The sequence below is a fragment of the Fusarium subglutinans genome (assembly GCF_013396075.1).
Source record: "Fusarium subglutinans strain NRRL 66333 chromosome Unknown NRRL66333_c0000054, whole genome shotgun sequence".
Classification (NCBI taxonomy): domain Eukaryota; kingdom Fungi; phylum Ascomycota; class Sordariomycetes; order Hypocreales; family Nectriaceae; genus Fusarium; species Fusarium subglutinans.
In genome coordinates this window covers 223,526-246,749 of record NW_023502117.1, presented here as the reverse complement: position 1 = coordinate 246,749, position 23,224 = coordinate 223,526, and the positions used below count along the sequence as shown (strand labels likewise).

Below are 23,224 nucleotides of genomic sequence, written 5' to 3'. Positions count from 1 at the left end.
TCAAGGATCCCGCCCGTCAAGCCATCTGTTGGTTTTCTTTCGGTGACATAGAGGGGCCGTTTTACCCCTCATCGCGTCTCGTTGCTAGACACAGATGCGACAAGAGAGAACAGTTGACTTCTATCGGCGACAGACACCAGACACAAGTATAGCTACTTGATAAGGCGCGGGAGACATACTAAGAAATGGTCTCACTGCCAAGTTTCAGAACTGAGTGTATGAAGAATGAACCTTGTAGCGACGTGTGATGTTGACTCAGGATACCAAGGCCATCGCGCGTTTGCTCGCGTTTGATGTGCTAATCACCAGTTGGTTATTCTCACAGGATGTTTGGTGTAGTCATGCAGCGAAACAATATTCTGAACGAACATGGGGCTACTGGCGGTAAGGTATGGGCCGCCATATGAACAACGAGATCTGTCTCAAGGAAAGGACCTTTCGGTAAAGACATGTCTTCCCTATGCCTTTATATACGATCCATGACTGTGCGGGGTCGAGGTGTCTGTCAAGGTTAAAGAGTTTACACGATATCATAGAGTAGATTAGAACCATCAAGGTGTTTGAACATGGGCTCACGAGACCAAGATAGTGGACGAAATACCCAGTGGTGAAAAACAACGTGATGAGGTGGTTGTTTCGCATCTCCTGAAGATTTAACGATGTATTCCAGTGATGAGAGTACGGTGGAAGTCTAGCAAGTGTTCATGGCACTACGCGATGTAGTCTTATCAGCATCTAGGTGGATGAGATTCTAATGCTACATGTCTTCGGAAGATTGGGAACTACAGGCAAAGGCTGGGCTAGCAGACCACTTCTCTTCACAGGATGGTAGCAGGTACTGCTGAAACCATCTGATGGCGGCTTGGGGACTTTCACGACCGCGCTGTAAGGCGAAAATACTGGGCTATGATGTGGAAATGGAGAGCACTGAAGGCAAAATTGCCTGGATGCGCTGAAGCCCTACGGTTAAAACCAGGACCTCAGCACTCTAATCAACAATAACGTTACGTATAAACTAGAATAGAAAGCTCAGGGCACAAGACGGGACTTGACGCGAGCAAACAATCAACCTCACCCTGCTTCAGGTGACTTGGGTGGAATAGGAAGACTGTGGCCCGGCTGGGGTTGGGCTCTGCTGAGAGTTGCGAAGGTTCTGTCGCACAGCGAGACGTTGGGGGGGCGCCAAGTGCCTGAAAAAGAGACTCGAACCTTGAGCCGCCCGTAGTGGTGGTCGTCATTCCATCCATGTGCCCCTGGGTGCACCGTGCTGAAATATACAGGTCAAGGGTGAAGGTGCTGGAATGACCCCGCCTGGACATACGTCCAGCGTCCTCAGCAGCTTTCCAGTGACGGCACCCTCGGATTGGGTTTTGAGAAGCGGTGAGTGGAGGGCAACACACTCCGTAGGGTGTGACAGTGACACATCGCTTCAGCATGCCCTGAGAAGGGTCACGTAAAGCGCTAGCAAAGCCGCTGAAGGAGTCCTTCGTTGGTATCGCTGAAATATCACAGCTCTGAGGATTGCAATTGCGAGGGCCCTCAACTCGGATGTAAGTCGAAATTGACAACGAATTTGCGATGCACAAGCAGCCAACACCTGTAGTATCACAATAACAACACCCTCAACGAAGGAAAGCTCTAGGGAATATGCCTAATTCTGAAGCCCAATACTGAAAAACATTAGACGAGTACAGTCGCGATACATACAACATTGTGAATTCCGCACTTGCATCAGTAGCACCCAAAAGGCTGCACGACTGAGCGCGGGCGGACAATTTGTTCCCTCGCTGCGACTGGCTGATTGACCAGTCAGCGCTGCTGCCCGCACAAAAGTTCGTCTGACCTTCTTAACGTTTGCGCGCCGGGGGCTTGCGTTTGTTGTGTTTTGGTTTTATATGAGTGAGAGAAGAGTGATGTACGCGAAAAGACCCCAACTTGGAGCGTTTGGGTTCAGTCTTGGAGGCTTGTCACGAGTAAGGCACTGATGTTGTTGTGTTGAATGGCTCTTGCATTCTGTTCTATCAGTGCTGGCACTTGCATCTTCTGTTATAATTATCAGGCAGGTGCTACAGTGGTCATTATGCCCTTAGTAATAGAAGGCGTGGATGGATTGCCTTATTTTGAATAAGAGTGGTAAGTACAGGGAGGTAAGGTAAGGTAGCTGACGACTTAGGGGGAAATCTGGTGAGGCTACTGAGAGGTGCAAGAGGTCACTGAGCTCCAGAGGTATCGGGTGCCGCGGGAATATCGAGGACAGCCCGTGGGTGCTACTGTAGTCCCAAGAGAAAATCGACTTCGATCCCTCGAGCCCCGTTTTCAAGGCCCCCGCCCTGAGGTGATGAAATTTTCGCCATTGTGCTTCGGGTGCTGGCTGGACTTGGAGGGTCACTCGAGTGGTTGGCCACTAAGAATGCGCGCCTGCTGCAGCTTTTCCCTTTTTTTTTTTCGGGTAGGAAGGCGGGCGCTGATTTTATTTTTATTAGGCGCTGCCGTTTTTTTTTGCGTCCCCGCCTGGAGAGCCATTTACTGATTGCGCTTGGTGCTGGCCCCTACATATTCAGCGCATCGCCCACCCCGCGCCTGTTCTCTCTTTTTCCCCCGTTCTTCAGTACTCCCAGCACCCTCATTTTCCAGCACTTCTCAGTGAATCACTGGATTTCCATTCCCCTCAACGCGCCAAAACCACCTGGATTTGCACGCTTGGACACTCCATTGCAGTAACAGAACAGCGCATCGCGTCCCACTACTCATTCAACGCGTCCCATCAAATCATCGGCGTAAAACTTCAGGTGAAAGGCACCAGAAGCTCAAATAACAACATAACCCTTTATCCCCAATATCATCACCAGAATCATCATGGCTCGCCCCAAGAAGCAACCTGTTGAGAAGCAACAACAGCAGCAGCAGCAGCCTGCTCCCGTTCCTATCCCCCCTCAACACATTCAGCAATACCCTCAGCACCCGCAGCCCATTGCTGCTGTTCCTCAGCCTGCGATGCCCATGGCCATGGCTCCTCCTGTTGGAGTTCCTCAGCCTCAGGCTGTTATGCCTCAACGCGTCGTTGAGGCAGATAGCTTTCTGCGCGTGAGAGATTCGGTAGGTTTACACCATTTCATCTTGTTTTTCGTGTCTTTCGTCCTCCGTCGAACACTAGGACCCAGGTGTCAACCACACCCCACCCTACCTATGCCACGGTGTATCTCTTGATCAAGTCGGTAGAGTCTTCCATGGCTTCTGACAGAACGAGGGACCTGGAGCGGTCGCTGTATCAAGGCCATAACCAGACCATGTTTGGAGATTCACTTCCTTATCAGTCGACCTTGCTTCATACTGCGCTATGCCTTTATGAATCAGGGACGCGCTCTGACTTGGTTGTTGACAAGTCGATGTCTTTACAAAGTCTACAGAGCTATGGCCACCGCGTCCTCGTATCCACTCAAGCTCCCCACCCACTTACACTCGACCTTTCATCACTGTCACTTCTAGTCCTCGAGAAACACAAAGGACATTGCTAACATTACCTTGCAGGCTGTTGGACGGTTAACTACTATTCTTGAGCTTCTCCGATCTTTCACTACCGACTATGTTCGTCAGACAAATCTCTTGCTTGGTGAACCAACTGCCGAAGGCTCACAGGACAACCTCCTCGCCAACTTCGAGCATGCCGCTCAGCAGCTGATAATGCCCATTCCTGAGCTGGCTCCTCCTGTTGAGGAGAAGAAGGAGCGCAAGAAGCGAACTATTGATCCTAACGCGCCCAAGCGTCCCTTGACTCCCTACTTCCTCTACATGCAGCATGCTCGATCCATCATCGCCAATGACCTTGGTTCTGAGGCACCTAAGGGTGCCGTTCAAGAGGAGGGCCAACGTCGTTGGGCTCACATGGGTCCCCAAGAGAAACAGGTAAGCCGCTCTATGTTGAATATGGACTCCTGTTAGAGTTGACACTAACTTGTCCCAGGGCTGGAACAATGCTTATCAGTACAACCTCCGCTTGTACAATGCCCGTGTTCATTCTTACAAGCACGGCAACCCTCTGGCCAAGAACATGACTGATGAGGAAGCCTTGAAGTACGCCGAGGACTTCAACGTCCCCATGTCGGAGATTAAGGACGCTGTTCAGAACGAAGCACCTGCCGACGACCAGGATGCCATTGCTGAACAGCTCCAAGCTGTGGCTGCGGCTCCCGCTATTGACGAGCCTGAGCAAGCTGAGACCCCTGCTAAGACTCCCAAGAAGGCCACTGGCGGCCGTAAGCGCAAGACAGCCACACCTGCTGCCGCCGCTGAAGAAGCCAAGCCTGCCCCTGCTAGCCCTGACAAGAAGCGACGACGCACATCTACCAAGGCTGCCGCTGCCGAGCCCCAGGAGGAGCCTAAGAAGTCGGGCCGCAAGAAGACTAAGAGCTCTTGAGTGTCCTTCATTTTTTCTTCTCTTTCTTGACAAGCACTTGATATGCTTCGGCTTTCTTTACTCTCCGTTGAGCTCCTGTCGCAAATTTACTGCGGGGAAGCATGATACCTAAGGAGAGTGCTATATACATAGGGTTCTCTATAGGCGTTTTGGGGGCATCTCTTATTTGCTTGTACTCGTTCTCAGACGGTATGGTATGTTAGGGCTTAGGGGTGGTTAAAACCAGGGACTGATCGACGATATGGCTGGGCAGTTGGAGGGATTGCTGAGTTGTATGATGTTTATGTTGTTTGGACGTGCACAGCAATGCCGTAATGATAGCAATGATTTATCATTAAATCTTATTATCCCTCTTGAAACAGTGAACAATTGTCGCGTAATGAAGCCCCAATGCGTACCTGACTTGATAACGAGTCGTTCGTTTTCCAAGACGACAAAGAAGATTTATAGTAATGAATCCATTGATAACACTACTTCTTGTTCTTGAACAATAATACTGGGGTTTGACTTTACCTGAAGGTCTTCTACAGTTACCTAGGCTTGGAGGAACCAATTGCTACGCTCAAGCAGCTATGCTATCTTTTGTCCCTTCACCATTGGTCAGGCCACATGATAGTGCCAGGCCTCACTTACAAGGGTCTAATCACGAGTCCCTTCCTGCCGCTTTGCAAATACTACCACAGAGATAATTCATCTTCTTGCAAGAGCAATTTGGCTCATCTCTCCTTTTGCAGCTGAGTCTCTTTGTTCATCATAATCGTCTCAAAATGCCCAGTGACACCCCTTCAGAAGCTGATTCCACGACTCACCACCAGCCGCCTGCTTCGCACAGGACCCTTCGCTTAGTCGCGATCGCCTCATTTCTCCCCGCATTTCCCCTCTGTATTGCTCACGGAGTTCTGTCAAACGAAGCAGCTCCTGCGGTCGGTCTGGTTCCGCTTGCTTTTTCTTCTGGTGGAAGCTTGTTCCTCCTTCGTCGACAAGAACGAGACGATGGACTTGCGCACAGGCTCTCACACCCTGTGATGGCCTTTGGTTTTGATGTGGTACTAGCGGCAGCTTGTATGGTTGTGTTGGTCTTTACATGGATTTCGAATAACCAGTTGGCGTCGTTGAGTATGCTGGCCGCTTATGCCACTATTCCCCTTCTTGTCAACTTGTCAGAGTCCCCCATTCAGAAGTACATTGCTTTGCGTACAAACTAACAACTACTTCAGTGTCATTCATCTTCTTATCGCTTTGGAGTCATTCTACACGGGTCTTGCTGTCCATAGTATCGTACAATGGCTCGCTTGGCGCACTCTGCCTCCTGACTGCCCACACTGTGACCATCGACTTCGCCCAGACTTTCCAGAACTACCATGGCTTGATCGTCTACGGGAACGACGAGATGGCGATTATTCGGCATTATTTGTGGATGAAGAGAACATGTATCACGATGACGAGACCGAAGAGACGCTACAGCGTGCCGAGAGTGCTGCGCAGGAGGCTGAGGCGCAGCCAGAAGTTGTTGATGTCAGGAAGAAGAACAATCGAAGGAACAGGACAAATACCCCTCCATCACGAGATGAACCCGCGTCTCCATGGAGCGCCTCATGATGGATGAAAGGTGGAATATTCTTAAGAGGAGGGGATGGATCAGCTGGGTCAGATGAGCAGTTGTGGTGTCAGCTAGACTCAAAATGATTATTGAAGGGCATCGTATCCCGAGGATATTAGCTACCAACATTAGCTGAACACCTTTTATCAAGCGCAATTAGCAATACTAAGACATTTCGACTTTCAACGAAGGCTCTAGATTCAACCTTGTGCAGACCGCATGCTCGTCTGGCAGGGTTGTCGTATACAGACCTGTGATATATCTATCCACAAACTTTCATTTATTATATCAAGCCACTTTCTCCAGGCCATATCCTAGCTTCTTGGGGTAACCTTGACCTCAACTGGCAGCTCCGCATTTCCTGTCACTGCGGGATAGCAAGCCTATGCATATATATACCGCTATAGCGATAAATTACGAGACATCATTCCACAATCAGCTATCGGTGTGCATGTAACCCCCACTGCGTCCTTATCGGAGCGTGCCCCTAGAAGATCGCCAGCTCCCGCAGTGGGACACAAAAAGTCTGGAGCCCCGGGCAGGTCGCGGTCAAGCTTCTGATGGTGGTTGTGAGTTTAGAGGCTAAATACCACGAGCCAACCTCTATCACAGCGCATTTGCTAAGACTACGTCATGCCCACTGCAGCTTCGATTACCTTTTCTTGAATCTGAAGCTGTAATTTCAACGTGCATCTGCATAGCATTAGGTTTCTCTATTTTGTTTATGAAAACTGTCTTTCATAAGAAATTTGCTCTCATTTCTCAGTCCTCCCAATCCCTGAACCTTTCTTCTTCTACAACCAGCTATTCTCCTAGCTCGACTCACCCAAATCGAACACCCACTATCTTCTCCATCCAACGCTGTGGCTTGTTACCAACAGCTCGGGTTTTCGATAATCTTTACTCCGAGGGACTATTAAACTTCGACTCCGTCCGAACCGGTTCTTGAAAGCAGCCATGGCTTCATTCATTCGTTGGTTAGTTGGAGAGACTCTGTCAAATATCAACTCAATACTCATATAAGATTAGGTACAACGCCAGATTGGCTGCGCGTCCACTGCTCACTCAGAGTGTTACCACTGCATTTCTCTTTGCCACAGGCGATGTCACAGCTCAGCAGCTCGTTGAAAAGAAAGGCGTTGAGAAGCATGATCTAGTCCGAACAGGTCGAATGGCTCTCTACGGTGGCTGTGAGTTCCTCCAACATTGAACCCAACAGCTCGGCAATCGTTGACATTTTACAGTTGTGTTCGGCCCAGTTGCTACAACATGGTTCGCTTTCCTCGCACGCAGGGTCAACGTGCCGGGGAACAAGAAGGCAGAGGTTCTCACTCGCGTCGCCTGCGATCAGCTTGGTTTTGCACCTGTCATGATAGGTGTATTCCTTGGCAGCATGGCAACAATGGAGGGGAAGAGTGCACGGGAACGAATCGACAAAGCTTGGTGGCCTGCCCTAAAGGCCAACTGGATGCTCTGGCCTGCCGTCCAGGTCATCAACTTCTCCCTCATTCCCTTGCAATACCGTCTATTCTTTGCCAATATCATAGCGATTGGCTGGAACTCTTACCTGAGCTGGGTCAACTCGCAGTAAGAAACACCCCTTGCTTTGCAGATTGCCTGCCAGTTCTTTTCACATAGATATAGAAGGGTTTTTGTAGCCCCGATGGATTGATGTTTCTTTCGAGAATCGTCTGGATACGTTTCACGGGTTGGGGAGTATATAGCGATGAGGGAAGGAAAACAAACAGCAATCTCACAGGATCTGTACCATGTTTCGATAGACACCGAACCCCTGTATAATAAGCCACTCAAACCGCTATTTGGCTTTCATGATAAACATGGGGTCGTCTCATTCGAGTTATCTTACAGTACGAGCACGAGGTGGGCTGCCAAGCCTCATGAGAAAGCGGGAATCGATCTCCGAGGTGTCCATCGGAAGTTGATCGAACTCAGAGGGGTAAAAGCCATGATAGCCGCTGTAGCTCTTCGGTTTCCGCCATTTTGATGCTGCCCTGTCAAAACTGCGGAGAAGCCCCGTGATGAAACTGGGTGCATTGGTTGGGGTATGTTCCATGCTTAAGACAACGATAGGCTGGTAGACAAAAACACGGCACAAACTGGATCATGAACATCTCATGAGTTGGCTTGAACGGGTCACATGAGTGATCTGCTTAGCCAAAAAGAGAGTGGGAGACATATGACTGTATACTTGACTTATGATCAAGAACCTAGACAATTGCTGAGATATATATACTACAGACTTTTCTATTTTATTTCTCATCCCAATCTCTGAATGTGATGCTTTTTATGTCCTCAACGCATCAATGCCGTTATCGCTGCCTTAGGCCACAAATAGTTAGCGTCAGAACGTTGGCCCATCGCAGCGCAGCCTTTTCCCAAGCGGCCAAATCCGGGTTTTGTAGATAGAACCGAACAACATCAGGAACTCATCCTGACCCTCAAACCCGCCCTCTCCTCCTCTCTCGCGCGCAGCGGCTCCTCTGCGCCTGGTAACACATCATGTTGCCTTCATCTATGCGCCGAGTCGTCTCCTCAGCCGTCTCCTCGACCCCTCAGACCAGTGTCGTTTCCGTCCTCGCCTCAGCCACTTCAAAGACCACTCCCGTCTTTGTTCGAAATCAGCAGCGACGATGTTCTTCTTCAAAACCTTCGAAATCTGACAACGGTGCCAGCGAGATTTCGGCTGGTCAATCGGTGCCTGCTGCTACATCACCCAAGTCTGGCAATGAGAAGCGAAAGCGAAAGAGCAGCAAGGATGCTTCCGATCGAGCGGCTTCTATGAGAAAGTTGCCAAGCGTCCCCAACACGCATCACATGTCACAAGAAGGTAAAGCTTTGGATATACATAGCCCATAGAAATGACGGTTGCTAATTGTCGTAGCTCTGGGACTATCAAGTTTCTTCTCACTACACAGGCCCATCTCGGTTACTCAGACCATGCCCCGAGCGGTTTCCGATGAGCACTTCGCCTCCATCTTTGCCTCCCGAACCAGAAACAACAAGATGGCCGATACAGATTCCACTCTCTCCAACGCTATCGATCAGTTGGAAGGGCCTATGGCTCAGATGACCATTGGTGGTGGACACGAGGGTCAGGAAGGGATGCACAAGGTTGATATCAAGAACCCCGATGGTACCGAGTCCAGCATGTACCTCCAGATCGACACCATGTCAGGTGAATTCCTGCCTTTCCGACCTCCACCTCTGCCTCAACCCCAGGCTGCCGGCCAGGCAGATAGTGCCGTTGCCGATATCGAAGCCGCCGAGGACGTTCCCCAACACCGGATGTACAAGGCTCTTTTCACCATCGAGGAGTCCATCGATCCGGACGGCCAAGTCCGTATTATGGCCCACAGTCCTCGGATTGTGCAGGACACCCAACCGCGAAGCTTCCTCGAGCGTCTAGCACTTCGCCAGCTCAAGTTCGACGAGGCCCAGGGTCGTCGAGACATGCACGCCATCAGCGTGAAGCGACAACGAAAGCTCAGGATGAAGAAGAAGAAGTATAAGAAGCTTATGAAGAGGACGCGAGTCCTGCGCCGCAAGTTGGATCGAACTTAGACATATGTACATATTTCTTTGGTTGTTCGAATCATGTTCCTCTTTTTGATATCTCGCATACGGGGCATATCGAAGGACATCTTTCATTCGTGGTGTCTGGGCATTGCAGAAGAAGATCTCTCATATTGAGTTTGGGCTGTGGCATTGCGCTTTGAGACTTTTCCTATGTTTCCATAGACTCGCGCAGGTAACAATCATCATTTTCAAATGAGTTGAGATATCTTCCGTGGTGACCTCAGTCTCAGATACGCGAATCATGTATAAATAGCTGTACAATTCACCTGCTGGTCTTCAGACATAATTTTGGTTCAAGTGACGTCGATCTGATATTCAAAGCTTATGAGTTGTGACTGATACGTCAAGAATATATATGGCTTGCTGTTGGGTATGCAGTAAGAGTCTATAGCTCATAAGAAAAGCCTCCAATAGGTCGAAGAAAAATCTTGTGAGTTACAAAGTCAATCAACAGTGGCCAAGGTATTTTATATTGAGGTTCCTCATACTATAAACAATAATCATACGCGACTCTTAAACACTAAGCGCCGCTGCATTCAACCTCTACTAGAGTTCTCGGTGACTGAGGTGAAGCTAGGTTGGTCCCTTAGTGGCGGAGGCCCCACTCCAAAGTATCTCACCGAAATTCACCGCCCGGCAGAAACTTATCGACCGCCAAAATTTTGGATTTTTGAGACGCTGGGGCCCACCTCGAAAACGAGATCGCATTTGCGCCAGCGTATTTTCAGAACAATTGGTCTGAAGCAGAATCTGAAAAGATGCAGCGCAAGGCGGTGTAAGTGTTGATGCTATGGTATGACTGTGAATAGCTTTGACTGACATCGATATAGTGACTCGCGCATTCCAGCGCTCATTCAAAATGGCCTGCAAGAAAAGAAGAGAAGCTTTTTCGTCGTGGTGGGAGACAGGTCGAAGGACGTGATCGTGCGTCTGCATTATATCATGTCCCAGTTTGATATCAAGCAGAACAAATCAGTTCTTTGGGCTTACAAGAACAAGCTCTTGGGATTTACCAGGTAAGTAGATCTTGACAATCTCTTCCTTCGATGCGACGCAGCTAACCAAAATTTTACAGTCACCGAAAGAAGCGCGAGCAAAAGATCAAGAAGGAGATTAAGCGAGGAATTCGAGAAGCCAATACCGAGGACCCCTTCGAGCTGTTCGTATCGCTACATAACATCCGATATACCTACTATAAGGAGACCGACAAGATCCTAGGTCAGACCTTCGGCATGTGTATTCTCCAGGACTTCGAGGCCATTACCCCCAACATTCTTGCCCGAACGATCGAAACTGTCGAGGGTGGTGGACTAGTTGTTTTGCTCCTCAAGGGCATGAACAGTCTGAAGCAGCTTTACAGCCTGTCAATGGATGTCCACTCGCGTTATAGGACAGAGGCCCACGACGATGTAGTGGCGCGTTTCAACGAGAGATTTATTCTCTCTCTGGGAAGCTGCAACTCTTGCTTGGTTATTGATGATGAGATGAACGTTCTCCCTATCTCGGGTGGAAAGGGTGTGAAGAAGCTTCCTCCTCCAGACCTCGACAATCCCAAGACAGAGTCACAAATTGAGCTTGAGGCCATGAAGGAGCAGAACGAGGGACGACAGCCCGTAGGACCTCTTATTTCTCTCGCCAAGACTGTCGACCAGGCCAAGGCTCTTATCACATTCACGGATGCCATCGCCGAGAAAACTCTACGGAGCACGGTTACTCTAACTGCTGCTCGTGGTCGTGGAAAGTCTGCGGCAATGGGTGTCGCTGTCGCAGCTGCTGTTGCGTATGGATACAGCAATATTTTCATTACCTCTCCTTCGCCTGAGAACTTGAAGACTCTGTTTGAGTTTGTCTTCAAGGGTTTTGACGAGTTGGGCTATGCTGACCACGCCGATTACTCCATTATTCAGAGTACAAACCCCGACTTCAACAAGGCTATTGTTCGGGTCAACATTCACCGACAACACAGGCAGACCATTCAGTACATTCGCCCTCAAGATGCACACGTGTTAGGACAGGCCGAGTTGGTGGTTATCGATGAGGCTGCGGCTATTCCCCTGCCACTTGTGAAGAAGCTCATGGGTCCTTATCTTGTCTTCATGGCCTCTACCATCAACGGTTATGAGGGTACAGGTCGATCTCTTTCTCTCAAGCTCATTAAACAGTTGCGAGACCAGTCGCGCACTGCTTCCACAGCTGGCGAGGGCATGGAGATCACTGATCGATCAACTGGCAAGACCTCAAAGACTGAGGAGTTCCAGGCGGGACGAAAGCTGCGAGAGATTACCTTATCTGAGCCTATTCGATATGGCCAGGGAGATGCTGTCGAGAAGTGGCTCAATACGGTTCTCTGCCTCGACGCGACTCTACCCAAGGCTAAGTCGAATATCAACGGATGCCCCGACCCTACACAATGTCAGCTCTTGAACGTCAACCGAGATACTTTATTCTCCTTCCACCCTGTGTCCGAGAAGTTCCTTCAGCAAATGGTTGCGTTGTATGTAGCTAGTCACTACAAGAACTCGCCTGACGACCTTCAACTCATGAGTGATGCCCCTGCACATGAGCTTTTCGTTCTTGTTCCTCCTGTTTCTGAGGACAGCGCCAGACTACCCGAGCCTCTGTGTGTCATTCAGGTTTCGTTGGAAGGAAAGATCAGCAGACAGAGCGTCCTTAACAGTCTGAGCCGAGGGCAGCGACCATCTGGTGATCTCATTCCTTGGCTTGTCAGCCAGCAGTTCCAAGATGAGGAATTCGCTTCCCTATCTGGTGCTCGAGTTGTTCGTATTGCCACAAACCCTGAGTATGTTTCAATGGGATACGGTTCCAAGGCTTTGGAACTGCTCGTTGACTACTACGAGGGGCGCTTCGCCAATCTGTCTGAGGACGAGGATCAGGTTATGGAGGGGGCAATGACTCGAGTTACTGATGCTGAGCTCGCCAACGCCAACTTGCTCGATGACGACATCAAGGTTCGGGATATCAATAAGATGCCTCCCCTGTTCGCCAAGCTGTCAGAGAAGAAACCCGAGCGACTCGACTATGTTGGTGTTAGCTACGGATTGACGCAACCTCTTCACAAATTCTGGAAGAAGGCCTCGTTCGCGCCCGTCTACTTGAGACAGACTGCCAACGACCTGACTGGCGAGCATACCTGTGTCATGCTGCGGCCGCTTGAGAACAGTGAGGACCGAAGCTGGCTCGGGGCTTTCTCCAGAGATTTCCAGAAGCGTTTCCTGTCGCTCCTGTCTTACCAGTTCCGCACATTCACTCCTATCACTGCCCTTAGTATCGACGAGGCTGCGAAGTTGGGAGCGCAACTGGACTCAGTTGAAGTTCAACCATTGACCAAGGCTGATCTTGATATCTATATGAGCCCTTTCGACCTGAAGCGACTCGAGTCATATGCCAACAACATGCTTGACTACCATGTTGTTCTCGATCTTGTTCCAACCATCGCCCACCTCTACTTCACAGGACGCATCAAGGGAGACGTCACTCTATCAGGGGTCCAGCAAGCCGTCATGCTGGCTCTTGGTCTGCAGCGCAAAGATATCGATGTGGTTGCCCAAGAGCTCAACATGTCTACCTCTCAAGCTCTTGCCATGTTCATTAAGATGATGCGAAAGATCACTAAGCACTTCGGCGGTCTCGTCTCCGAAGCTGTTGGCGCAGATCTTCCCCAGGTTGAGCGTCTTGGTGTGAGTCGTGAGAATGCTAGTGGCGCACACGACGATGAGATTGTCGATGAGCGTTACGTTCCTCTGACTACAACATTGGACGACGAACTTGAAGAGGGTGGTGATGAAGCAATGAGGGAGCTCAAGAAGAAGCAAAGAGAGCTCATTGACTCTTTGCCCCTTGACCAGTAAGCTACACTAAGATATTCATGCAAGGACATCTGCTAACAAAGAATAGATATGAGATTGAGGGAGATACTCCAGCTTGGGAAGAGGCGGAAAAACAGGTACTGAGTGCGACAAAGCAGGGCAAGTCAAACCCTGTGGTCAGTGTAAAGTCAGCCAAGCAAAAGAGAAAGGCCGGCGGTCAGACAGCGGCTGAGGTCTATGAGGAGGCATTCGGCGAAAAGAAGAAGAAGAGCAGCAAGAGGGTGAAAAAGTCGGCGTGAAAGTGATGAAGAATATCCTAAAGTTGGGTTTGGCACATGGAACGGCGTTTTTCTCGATAGACAGACGTGTTTAATCAATATACTGTTTCAATATGACTGCATTTGTCAACTTAGGAGGATTATTGATGGTTTGAGTCAAGGCTGTCACTCAGGGTTTACATGAGAGAGAGGTCAGCTTGCATCACAAGTACTATCGGTTAGGCAATGATGTTCGCGTGAAAATCAGGGGTATCAATTTGTTGCTGTGCTACAAAGCTCTAGTCTATGGTCTTACCACCAAAACGGCAAATACTCTACGTCCAATTCCAGTCGAGTATCCTCATTCTTCCACCAGGGAAGCCCAGCTCTTTCCTGCAGAAGTTTGCCCAAATGTCGTTCCCAGAAACTCCTCTCATTCAACGAAATCACCATCACGTCCCAAGTCCATCATAGACAAGAACAGGCTCATGATAGAGACGGCCGGCCCGTTATACGCTTGAACGACTTTGGGTTTCACATCACGGGTACGGTCGGGGACATCACCGTAGAACAGATCTTCGGGGTCAACCTCAGAGGTCTTGTTGGAGGCGGCATCGTTGAATATATTGTTGTCTTGAATTGAGTTCTCGCTGTCAGCATCATAACTGTCTTCAGGACTAGTATGTTGGTTACTACTCCCTTCTCCATAGTCTGTATCTGTATCTGTATCTGAAGACTCGAGACCGTCGAAAGATGTGACAGATTCAAGGTCTCCCATCATATCCTGGCGAATCAAGGACATAAAACCCTCGGGCTTCTTGCGAGGAGGAATAGGCTTCTTCTGGAAGTACTCACGAGCAAACTGGTCCTCCCATTCCTCCAACTTCTCATGAGCCACATATTCACGGGCCAGTTTGATCTCAGGGCCTTCATTCCGGGCGCCCCCAAAGCCCGGGAGGATGTTTCCAAACCACGAGAGGCAGGTATCGTTATTGTGACAACCTGTGAGCATAGGCTGGAACTGTTTCATACGATAGTCACAGTCCCATGTTGGCGGGATATGTCGTCGCTCGCGGTGAGCCATTTGTGCCTCGACGTACCAGCTGTGACAAGGGATGGTATAGATACCAATATTGTCACCGCAATGGCAGCATTGTTGGACGACCTCTTGGCACATTTTTGTTTATATTTTCGGTGGTTTCCAGGAGTTCGTGCTGAAGAATCGCGGTAACAACTGTAGTTCGGGTATGGATAAGTTGTTGATCGCTGAAGGGCATGTGTAAGGAAGGGGAAGGGTTTGAGAACTAGCATTCTGTGAGAGAAGAGAGCAGAACTGTTGGACAACGAACTCTGCAAAGTGAACAGCTGAGACTTGAACAGACAGTGGCAAACTGAACATTGAGTAGCAGTAGCAGTGGCAGGGAGTTGTTATGTGAGGACAAAGACGTGATTCGCTGGAGAACATGTAGCCACTGGCTCCTGTCCATGGCCTGGACTATTCACAATGGAACAGAATTCGATTTAAAGCAAATTATGAGAGAGTATCGAGTCATTTCTTGTATTAGTATTGTCTCTAAGTGTTTAACGTTTCTGAGTATCTGTCGATGGTGGGCGACTGACTCAAGACAACAAAATCCAACTATCATGGTACAGCTTCAAACCACCAAAAAGAACACGAATCAGCAGAAGAAAACATACAACACCAGGTATTCGCTGGTCGTCACCGACCCAACTACTAATCCGGCGCTTCGTGGCTTGACTCTGGGGGAGCGGACGGGACCCCGTATTCTACACGAGCTGTGGTCGTATGTGACAGACCGAGAAGCACAACAGCAATATGAAGGTGAATAGTGACAGCATATCCATATCCATGCTCGTATCTTACTTTTTACCTCATAACGCACGCCTTTCAGAGCTTTCTCCGTTCCCAACTGGAGTCTTGCTGGTGCAGCTTTCGTTCGGACAAGTCTCTGGGGTTAGTGGGCTACAAACCTCCTGAACGACTCCAAGATCGTGAGACACAAAGTATGCGACAGGATGGATTAGGTGACCATTTTCAGTGCGAGCTGCTTCTGGATCTGCGTTAATATGAGGTCCGCAATGTTTCCATTCAAGGGTGACCGTGACCCAACATTCGGGGCATAAAGCGACGTATTCGCGACACATGCTGACTTCTGGTTTTTTCTTCTTCTCCTTTCTTTTCTGCAAGGGCCACGGAATTTACTGCGTTATTGATTCGTCGATAACTTAATGTCTTGTAGGATGGTTAGATCTGAAATTGTTGTGCTGGATGAGTCTTATAGACGAAATACACTTGTGAACAAGAGATGTTCGTGGATTGTTCACCCCGATCATAATGGCAGCTAGAGTATGAACAATAGCAAACGAAGGCAATACAGCCTGCGAGATGAACAGTGATTGAAGTGTTTGGCTGACGATGTGAAGGGGACTTGAATCATGTCAGTATTCCACGAAGATTCTAGGTACGCTCCAGTATCACGCCGAGGATTACTCGAACTAGGTACGTGAAATCCAAGCCATCAATAACAGTGCTATCAACATCACAGCAAGTCCCATACTATAAGCAATTGAGTGTCCTAAGAGAGAAAGTCTTTTTATCGCTTAGAGTAGAGTTCCTAAGCCTTCTTGCCTCCCCTAGATAGAGAGCATCCCATACCACGATCAGATGAAAAAAGGTTAGCTAATAGGAATAGAAGACAGATGCAGGGAACCATCAGTATAGCCAATTCTGACATTCTCGATATTCAGAGACACCTCCACCAACAAACTTTCATCGTCGTAAGCAGGGTCATTTCATTTGGCCTTCCGACGTGGTATGCATCAGTTCACAGGCATGATCTGATAGGACACAGTGTAGTACTTTTACAAATATGTAAGTGACAGGCTATCAATGCAACCCTGCCGCGGGGTACCAAGCATGGAGAAGGAAAGCGGTATCTGTATCTCATGAGGCTTCCAAGTCCAACTCGGATTCTGCTATATACTTAGATACAAGTAAGCATTGGAATACATGTTTTCTAAAAAGACCTTATATAATATTCGAATAAGAAATACAAGACACAATTTCCGTTACCAAGTCAGCAAAGGCGCAGCACCAATCCTTAAACTTCTATATCCGATTATCATGCACGTTCTTGGGGTTCCAACCTTGAGTGCTCCGATCTCGGCGGTAGCTCCGGCACCGTAGGCAGTGTTTATGATTATTCCCATGTAAGCAATCCAAGTATAAAGAGGCAGCAAATTCTCTTATTCTATTTTCTTGAACTCACTCATTCAATCCAATTCACATACTTCTCAATCGCAACGATGGCCGAACAGAAAGATAGATGGTCTACCAACGTGCGTATGCTTTGTCGTTAGGGGAGCTTCACACTTACACCAAATCCAGGCCTATCAGCACTCAGCTTCTTTTGTCCCAAAGCTGGCAACAAAAGTTGTCCAATGGCTTGATTTACAGAAAGACGATGTCCTTCTTGACATTGGATGTGGAGGTATGTGACTGAGTCCCAACTTGGACCACAGACCTGAGGCTGATTGTCTAGATGGCATCTTGAATGCCGAGTTCGCAAATATCCTGGCACAGGGAAGCGGTTCAATGCACGGCATTGATAGCTCAGCTTCCATGATTGAAGCTGCCAGAGAATTGTGCAAAGATTCTCAGAACTCTACCTTTGATGGTAAGCCAACCGACCTAATTGCTAATCCTTGATTCGTTGACCATTTGTAGTCTTGGATGCTACGCAACTCGTCTCTAAGCCAGAATTACAAAAAGGAGCTTTCACAAAGGTTTTCTCCAATGCAGCCATGCACTGGATTCTCTGCCCAGAAGATAAACGTGCTCAGTTCTTCGAGGGTGTCTACGCCTCACTGGCCCCTGGTGGTACATTCGTCTTCGAGATGGGCGGTTTCGGCAACGTTTCTGAGATGCGAACTGCTGCTCTGAGTGCTGTTGGTCGTCGCATCGGTATGAAAGCCGCTCTTGCAGCCGATCCATGGTTCTTCCCTGACGAAGCTTGGGTCACAAAGGCGTTGCAAGACGCAGGCTTCGTTGTTGAACGGGCAGAGCGGGAGTGGCGACCAACACCGACTGACAAAGGCGGCGTTGAGGGTTGGATTAGACTTATGGCAAGTCAGTTCTTAGATACTATCTCGGATGAAAAGGAGAGGGAGGAAGCTGTACAGGAATGCGTGGGGGTGCTGAGGGAGGTCTGTCGAAATCCTTCTGGTGGGGAGACGATACATTATGTGAGGCTCAGAGGCTTAGCCAGGAAGCCTGAATAGTTGTGATCCATGAGCTATAACCCATAGTAACTGTGGCATGCTACATCTTGATAGAACCCTTGTTAGTGGTATTAAAACCACACCGATATCGGTGTGTCATTGTGAGGAACTTCTCGAACGATGCCTGGCCGTAATGGAAGAATGTAAGTGGTGGTGATTAGTCAGTCAAGTCAGTGAAGCTCGGAAATTTCTAGGCGACTTGCGTCAGCGTATCTAACAGCGAATTGTTCCCGTCTCATACAATCAATCACTTGCCTCAGAGGCAATAAAGCCCAAGGCACCCAAACTTTACGTGGCCTATTGACCTCCGGCAGTTCCTCCAAAATATTCACTCCCTAAATATAATGAATCCTTTTGTATTACACCAAAGTTGCATTCTAGATGATACCTAGCTCATGAAGGCATTTCTTCCATCTCTATCGCACTGAAACGCCTGCATCGATCGTGAAACCAATCACAGCTTACCCTACAAAGGCACGACATCAACATGCCAGAACATGATGCGCTCGTGCTGTCGTATAGCCACTTGGCCAAGCTTCCAAGAGCGAACGATGCCCTGCAGACCCTGAAGAAAGTAGCTTCCCTTGTGAAGCCTATAATGCGAGCGCGTAACTGGAAAGTCCGAGAGTTGGCCGAGTTCTACCCTGAACAACATAATCTTTTGGGTAGGTCCCAGATGAGCTTTTTCAAATCATCTGCCATATTGAGTGTATTTCATAGGTCTCAATATCAACCGAGGGGCCAAGATATGTCTCCGTTTGCGACATGCTGGAGATAAGAACCAGTTTATGCCCATCGAAAGTGTTGTTGATACAATGCTACACGAGTTGTCACACATAGTCCATGGCCCTCACGATGCCAAGTTTCATGCCCTTTGGGATCAGCTAAGGGATGAGCACGAGGGTCTGGTTCTAAAAGGCTACACTGGCGAAGGCTTCCTTTCAGAGGGGCGCCGTCTTGGAGGCTCAAGAATTCCACCTCTCGAAGCTCGTCGAGTGGCGCGAGAGGCTGCAGAGAAGCGACGAGCTCGTCCCGGTACTGGGTCAGGTAAACGTCTAGGGGGTTCTGCTCCTCGGCCAGGTGAAGATATTCGGAGAGTAATTGCGGATGCTGCCGAGCGGCGGAGCAGGATCCTCAAGGGTTGTGGCACAGATAACCTCAGCGAAACTCAAATTCGCAACATTTCAGACAATGCCACAAAGAACGGTTTTCGAACACAGGCCGAAGAAGACGAGGCTAATGATGCAGCCATAGCTCAAGCCATGTGGGAACTAGTGCAGGAAGACAAATCTGTCGAATACGGCAACTCTTATATCGCTGTCACAGCAGACAACCCAACTGGAAATGGAGGCGGATCAGTAATCCCGCACAGGGGACCTGGTGGTAGTTCAGAGAGGTCCAGGGAGCCTCCAGGCTGGACATGCAGCACTTGTACTCTGCATAATCCTGCCAACTATCTCTGTTGTGACGCTTGTGGGATGGAGCGGTCCGAGATGAGTCCAAGGACACAACAGGTTAAGAACAGCCGTCGATCCAGATCGCCAGTATCGCAACCTGCTGTTATTGACTTGACAGCTTCGAGTCCGCCACGAGATCGGCAGAAGTCTGCTACAACATCGCGGAATTCAAGAACAAGAGTCACAAGTCAAGAAGTTGCATCGTCGGGACCGCAGATGTGGGATTGTAGTTTTTGTGGGACGGTGATGGAAAAGAAGTGGTGGACTTGTTCGACATGTGGAAAAATCAAGGACAATTCACGATAGTTAGTTTGAGAATTGCGATGCTGTTGGTCAAAAATACGAACTGGAGCGAATCCAATGCCTTGAACCCTTGTTTCTCGTGTCTTGGTTGTCGATCAACAATGACTTCATCGATGCTGGGTCTTGGTCTTTGAGGATGAGTTAAGTCTGCGACAGTCTCAAGCTATCTCAAGTGCGGGTTTTTTTTTTTTTTTCTTTTCTTTTTTCTGGACCGAGGCCAAGATGCAGGGGCCAAGTTAACCAAGATCGTATTAAGATTCCCAAGAGAAAAAAAGATGATATTAATGAGACTTTGCAGGATCCGGAAAGGCGCCGATTGGAACTAGAGATGATCTGCAAGGCGGGCTTGGACGCCATCGGAGCTTGTAACAATTAGACCCTAGCAGAAACCGGGCGGGTTGGGGGACAGAGGCATTCGGGTGAAACAACAAAAGACGGAGGAAAAAGAAGTGCTTACGCTTAAAGCGGCTGATGAGGAACAGCCAAGCAGAAGGGCGCAGCAATAACTGTTAGGTAATCTGCATGAAGATGCAATAGGATGTATCTGCGAGATGCCTTTGCGATTCCAGCTTGAGTTTATTAGTTGGCATGCCAAGAGATTGTTGTGTTTGCATCCTCCTGCGTGAATGGAAGTTGGTTATTTGACATGCGAATGTGCAAATAACACCGGAGTTTTTTATCCTGGAATCAATTCTGGGCTTTGGCTATAAGGTCTAGATGCCGATAGACTCAAGGCCAGACCACTCGATACAACCACAAATAGACGGCAGCATGCAGCTAGTTGTCCGGAATGCATCTGTCGGAGGATAATTGTGCATTTCATCGTATCACAACCGCTTATTAGCTGCCAGCTGGCAGAGCACCTAGATTCCAGCCCAGTTGCTAAAACAGGCACATTTGTTACCCTCAACCGCTAGCTGATGGAGGACAAGCAGTGAAACTTGATGAGTAATTATAAACCCGTTGGAATCGGAACGACTCAGTCTCAAGTCGCCCATCTTTGTGTCCCCAACATTGAAATGCAAAAAGTGAAAGTGTCTGCGTGGTGCCTGAAAGGCCGCAACACCTCATTCGTCGGTTCCCGCGATCTCCTGTGTCGTGCAGCACATCCATCCCTTGAAAGTGGGGAAGCTCGTCCAAAGCCCAGCATCAGCGTGGATGGAGATGCGAGTGCAACTGCAACCACATCAGGCGAGATAGTGTTGTACATACTGTAACAATGCGTTGTGCACCAGGAACCCGTATTCCCATATTCACATCAGTTGACAGCAAACATATTGACAAGGCGGTGATGCCTTGAAGGATCTCATGTTTTCGGTCTGGTCGACATTGGGTACCCGTAAGGTATTGATTGATTGTGCGTACCTTAGATTATAGAATCTCTAGCGTGGAGCTCCCGTTGTTGATGGTGGGCAGATGACAACCAATTCGTCCCGTGATAGGGTAGGTCTGCGAGAATGAATTGGATGGCTGCAAAGGAGGGTGTTCGTTAGACGCTATGTTGCAACGGTCAATTCAAAAATCCCCATGATGATGATCAGGATCATGTTTAAATTTCCATTATGGCCAATCTAAGGTCCGGATTCCAGAGGAGGAAGCCGATGTGGAAAGGTAACTCTCGTCGTTCCTCAGCCCCAACGTCGGGCGGATGACACGGATCAACAGACTTCCGTGGCCTTTAACTCAACTGCGGTCTGTCTCTGTTTCTGCCCTGCCCTGCCCTGTCCTGTCTGTGGTTGCGGGGATCGAGGCTATCCATTCCCACGGGATGGCCCTTGTTCTTACTGTAGGTTAGGCCGCCTTATTCTCTTGCCTGAATTGGTCATCGGGCATATGGTTGAAGCTTGTTGATCGATGAAAGAAACGTGCTCTATCGAGCTTTGTGCGACCAGGACCGCGATCGGCTTCGGTAAGGTTATCTTGTCCGATTCGGCCTCGTCTCTGCATAAGGCTGGGTTGGTCTCTTGTATTCAGTTGGACTTGTACTTGTTGTACTGTCCAGTACTGTGCTTCCTTAACCTCGAGATGTAACAGACTAGCCGGGGTCTCCCATGTTGGTAAGCAGGAGCAGCTCTATACTGACACGCCAGAGCTAAAGGGAGCTAGTTTACGATTCTGGGCTCTCTTAGATGCGATACTCGATTCTTGACATTGCGGCATTGGATCGCCTGTCATTGTGCTTTTCGAGGTTCTCGAGGAATCTTCAGCGATCGAGTCTGTGCCCACTTCGAGACAAGGTCTTTCGTTGAAGAACTGTTCACCGCAGAAATCAGGGCTTGCGACTGGAGCCATGCATGCCATGCCATTCTCATGCTCGATCGGCATTTCAAGAACAAGGGAGGGTGAGGTGGGCCCGGCTGTGGAGGCGATCCCGACCCTGGACAACGCCACGGCGCTCTCTTAGGTGAGCAGCCGGCTTAAACCGCCCCACTCTACAGCACCTCTCAGTGGAGAGGATCCGCACGGCTTGCCCCCCAGGCCCTCTGCGAGGCGCTGAGAGGAGACCTAAGCGACTACCAACAGGGCGTTAGACCCCCGTAAGAACCCTCCACTGCTGAAGGTTGTGAGACCCCGCTCGCTCGCTCACTCGCTCATTGTGTTGGTGGTGGTACCAGCCCAGCAGCTCTTGCCTATCCTATCACGTACCCCGGCACCAGGAGGAAGGTGACGGGAGGTGTGTCAATTCAGGGTCCTTCCTGTCCTTGGGTGCCGACTGCTTTCCTTCGCGGCTTGGAGTGAAAATCAATACCTATTCCTTTCAACGCTGTTGCACAAGAAAAACCTTGGATGTTTTATTTTCTCTTCCACTACCTGTATCTTCTCCTACATCAACATCTGATTCAACCCTGACTTTTGTTGTAGAAGCCCGGTCTTCTCCACCTCAAGCCTGGGCTTCCAGCTCATCCTGCTAAAGCTGTCATCTCTATTTCAGCTTTACGGTTCACATTCGCATCTCGGTTGAGCTGTCTCGTTTGTCCACTGGCTTCTCGGTTCAGACACACCAAAACGTGGTATATCATACTTGTTTTGTTTACAGAGATATCAACTTCTCGTAACTCACCCAACAAGAACCTCCCTCCCGCCGTTCCTGGCCCAAACCAGTAAACCGTCTTAGCACGCCCTTCAAAGTCTAATCCCGCCTCCGTCGACGCCGTCCCAAGACAAGCTAAGCTAGACTTGAGCCACGGATTGCTTGACCTTTACGACACTTTTCCCTCTCTGCGCCATGCCAATTCCCCGTCGCCGGTCACTTGTCGATTCGAAGTAGATCAACTCCACTGATTACTTTCTTTTGGACCTTGACTCAAGGTCGAGACCGCTGACGCCCCGGCCATCGCTTCCTTCGCCTACGACCAGTGCATTCACAACTTGCAACTCTGAATATTTACTCTCCCTTGTGATTTTGTTGTTCGGCTCCTCATCATTTGTTCATCGTTTAATACCCAACTCGCACGGAACGGCGTTCA

The 23,224-nt window shown here is 49.2% G+C and overlaps 7 protein-coding genes across 7 annotated transcripts; 6 read left to right on the top strand and 1 right to left on the bottom strand.

Annotated features, from left to right (window-relative positions):
* Positions 1–2,856: 2,856 nt before the first annotated feature.
* On the top strand, positions 2,857–4,414 carry FSUBG_5523 (uncharacterized protein; the record flags this gene model as incomplete). Its single annotated transcript, XM_036683629.1, has 3 exons — positions 2,857–3,096; positions 3,529–3,903; positions 3,962–4,414. The coding sequence occupies 3 exons, from the start codon at positions 2,857–2,859 to the stop codon at positions 4,412–4,414; spliced, it is 1,068 nt and encodes a 355-aa protein (XP_036539035.1).
* Positions 4,415–5,181: 767 nt separating this feature from the next.
* On the top strand, positions 5,182–6,013 carry FSUBG_5522 (nucleosomal binding protein; the record flags this gene model as incomplete). The annotated part of the gene is made up of 2 exons (XM_036683628.1): positions 5,182–5,573; positions 5,632–6,013. The coding sequence occupies 2 exons, from the start codon at positions 5,182–5,184 to the stop codon at positions 6,011–6,013; spliced, it is 774 nt and encodes a 257-aa protein (XP_036539034.1).
* Positions 6,014–6,971: 958 nt separating this feature from the next.
* Positions 6,972–7,605, top strand: FSUBG_5521 (SYM1; the record flags this gene model as incomplete). Its single annotated transcript, XM_036683627.1, has 3 exons — positions 6,972–6,991; positions 7,044–7,204; positions 7,259–7,605. The coding sequence occupies 3 exons, from the start codon at positions 6,972–6,974 to the stop codon at positions 7,603–7,605; spliced, it is 528 nt and encodes a 175-aa protein (XP_036539033.1).
* A 929-nt stretch (positions 7,606–8,534) lies between these two features.
* On the top strand, positions 8,535–9,596 carry FSUBG_5520 (DUF1713 domain protein; the record flags this gene model as incomplete). Its single annotated transcript, XM_036683626.1, has 2 exons — positions 8,535–8,862; positions 8,917–9,596. 2 exons carry the CDS (start codon positions 8,535–8,537, stop codon positions 9,594–9,596), a joined length of 1,008 nt encoding a protein of 335 aa, XP_036539032.1.
* Positions 9,597–10,369: 773 nt separating this feature from the next.
* FSUBG_5519 (tRNA(Met) cytidine acetyltransferase) lies at positions 10,370–13,737 on the top strand (the record flags this gene model as incomplete). Its single annotated transcript, XM_036683624.1, has 4 exons — positions 10,370–10,386; positions 10,442–10,627; positions 10,687–13,476; positions 13,527–13,737. The coding sequence occupies 4 exons, from the start codon at positions 10,370–10,372 to the stop codon at positions 13,735–13,737; spliced, it is 3,204 nt and encodes a 1,067-aa protein (XP_036539031.1).
* Positions 13,738–14,128: 391 nt separating this feature from the next.
* FSUBG_5518 (uncharacterized protein) lies at positions 14,129–14,872 on the bottom strand (the record flags this gene model as incomplete). Its single annotated transcript, XM_036683623.1, has 1 exon — positions 14,129–14,872. The coding sequence occupies one exon, from the start codon at positions 14,870–14,872 to the stop codon at positions 14,129–14,131; it is 744 nt and encodes a 247-aa protein (XP_036539030.1).
* Positions 14,873–17,022: 2,150 nt separating this feature from the next.
* Positions 17,023–19,516, top strand: FSUBG_5517 (WSS1-like protein; the record flags this gene model as incomplete). Its single annotated transcript, XM_036683622.1, has 8 exons — positions 17,023–17,055; positions 17,105–17,207; positions 17,259–17,393; positions 17,444–17,845; positions 18,052–18,058; positions 18,472–18,662; positions 18,718–19,380; positions 19,482–19,516. 8 exons carry the CDS (start codon positions 17,023–17,025, stop codon positions 19,514–19,516), a joined length of 1,569 nt encoding a protein of 522 aa, XP_036539029.1.
* Positions 19,517–23,224: the final 3,708 nt, after the last annotated feature.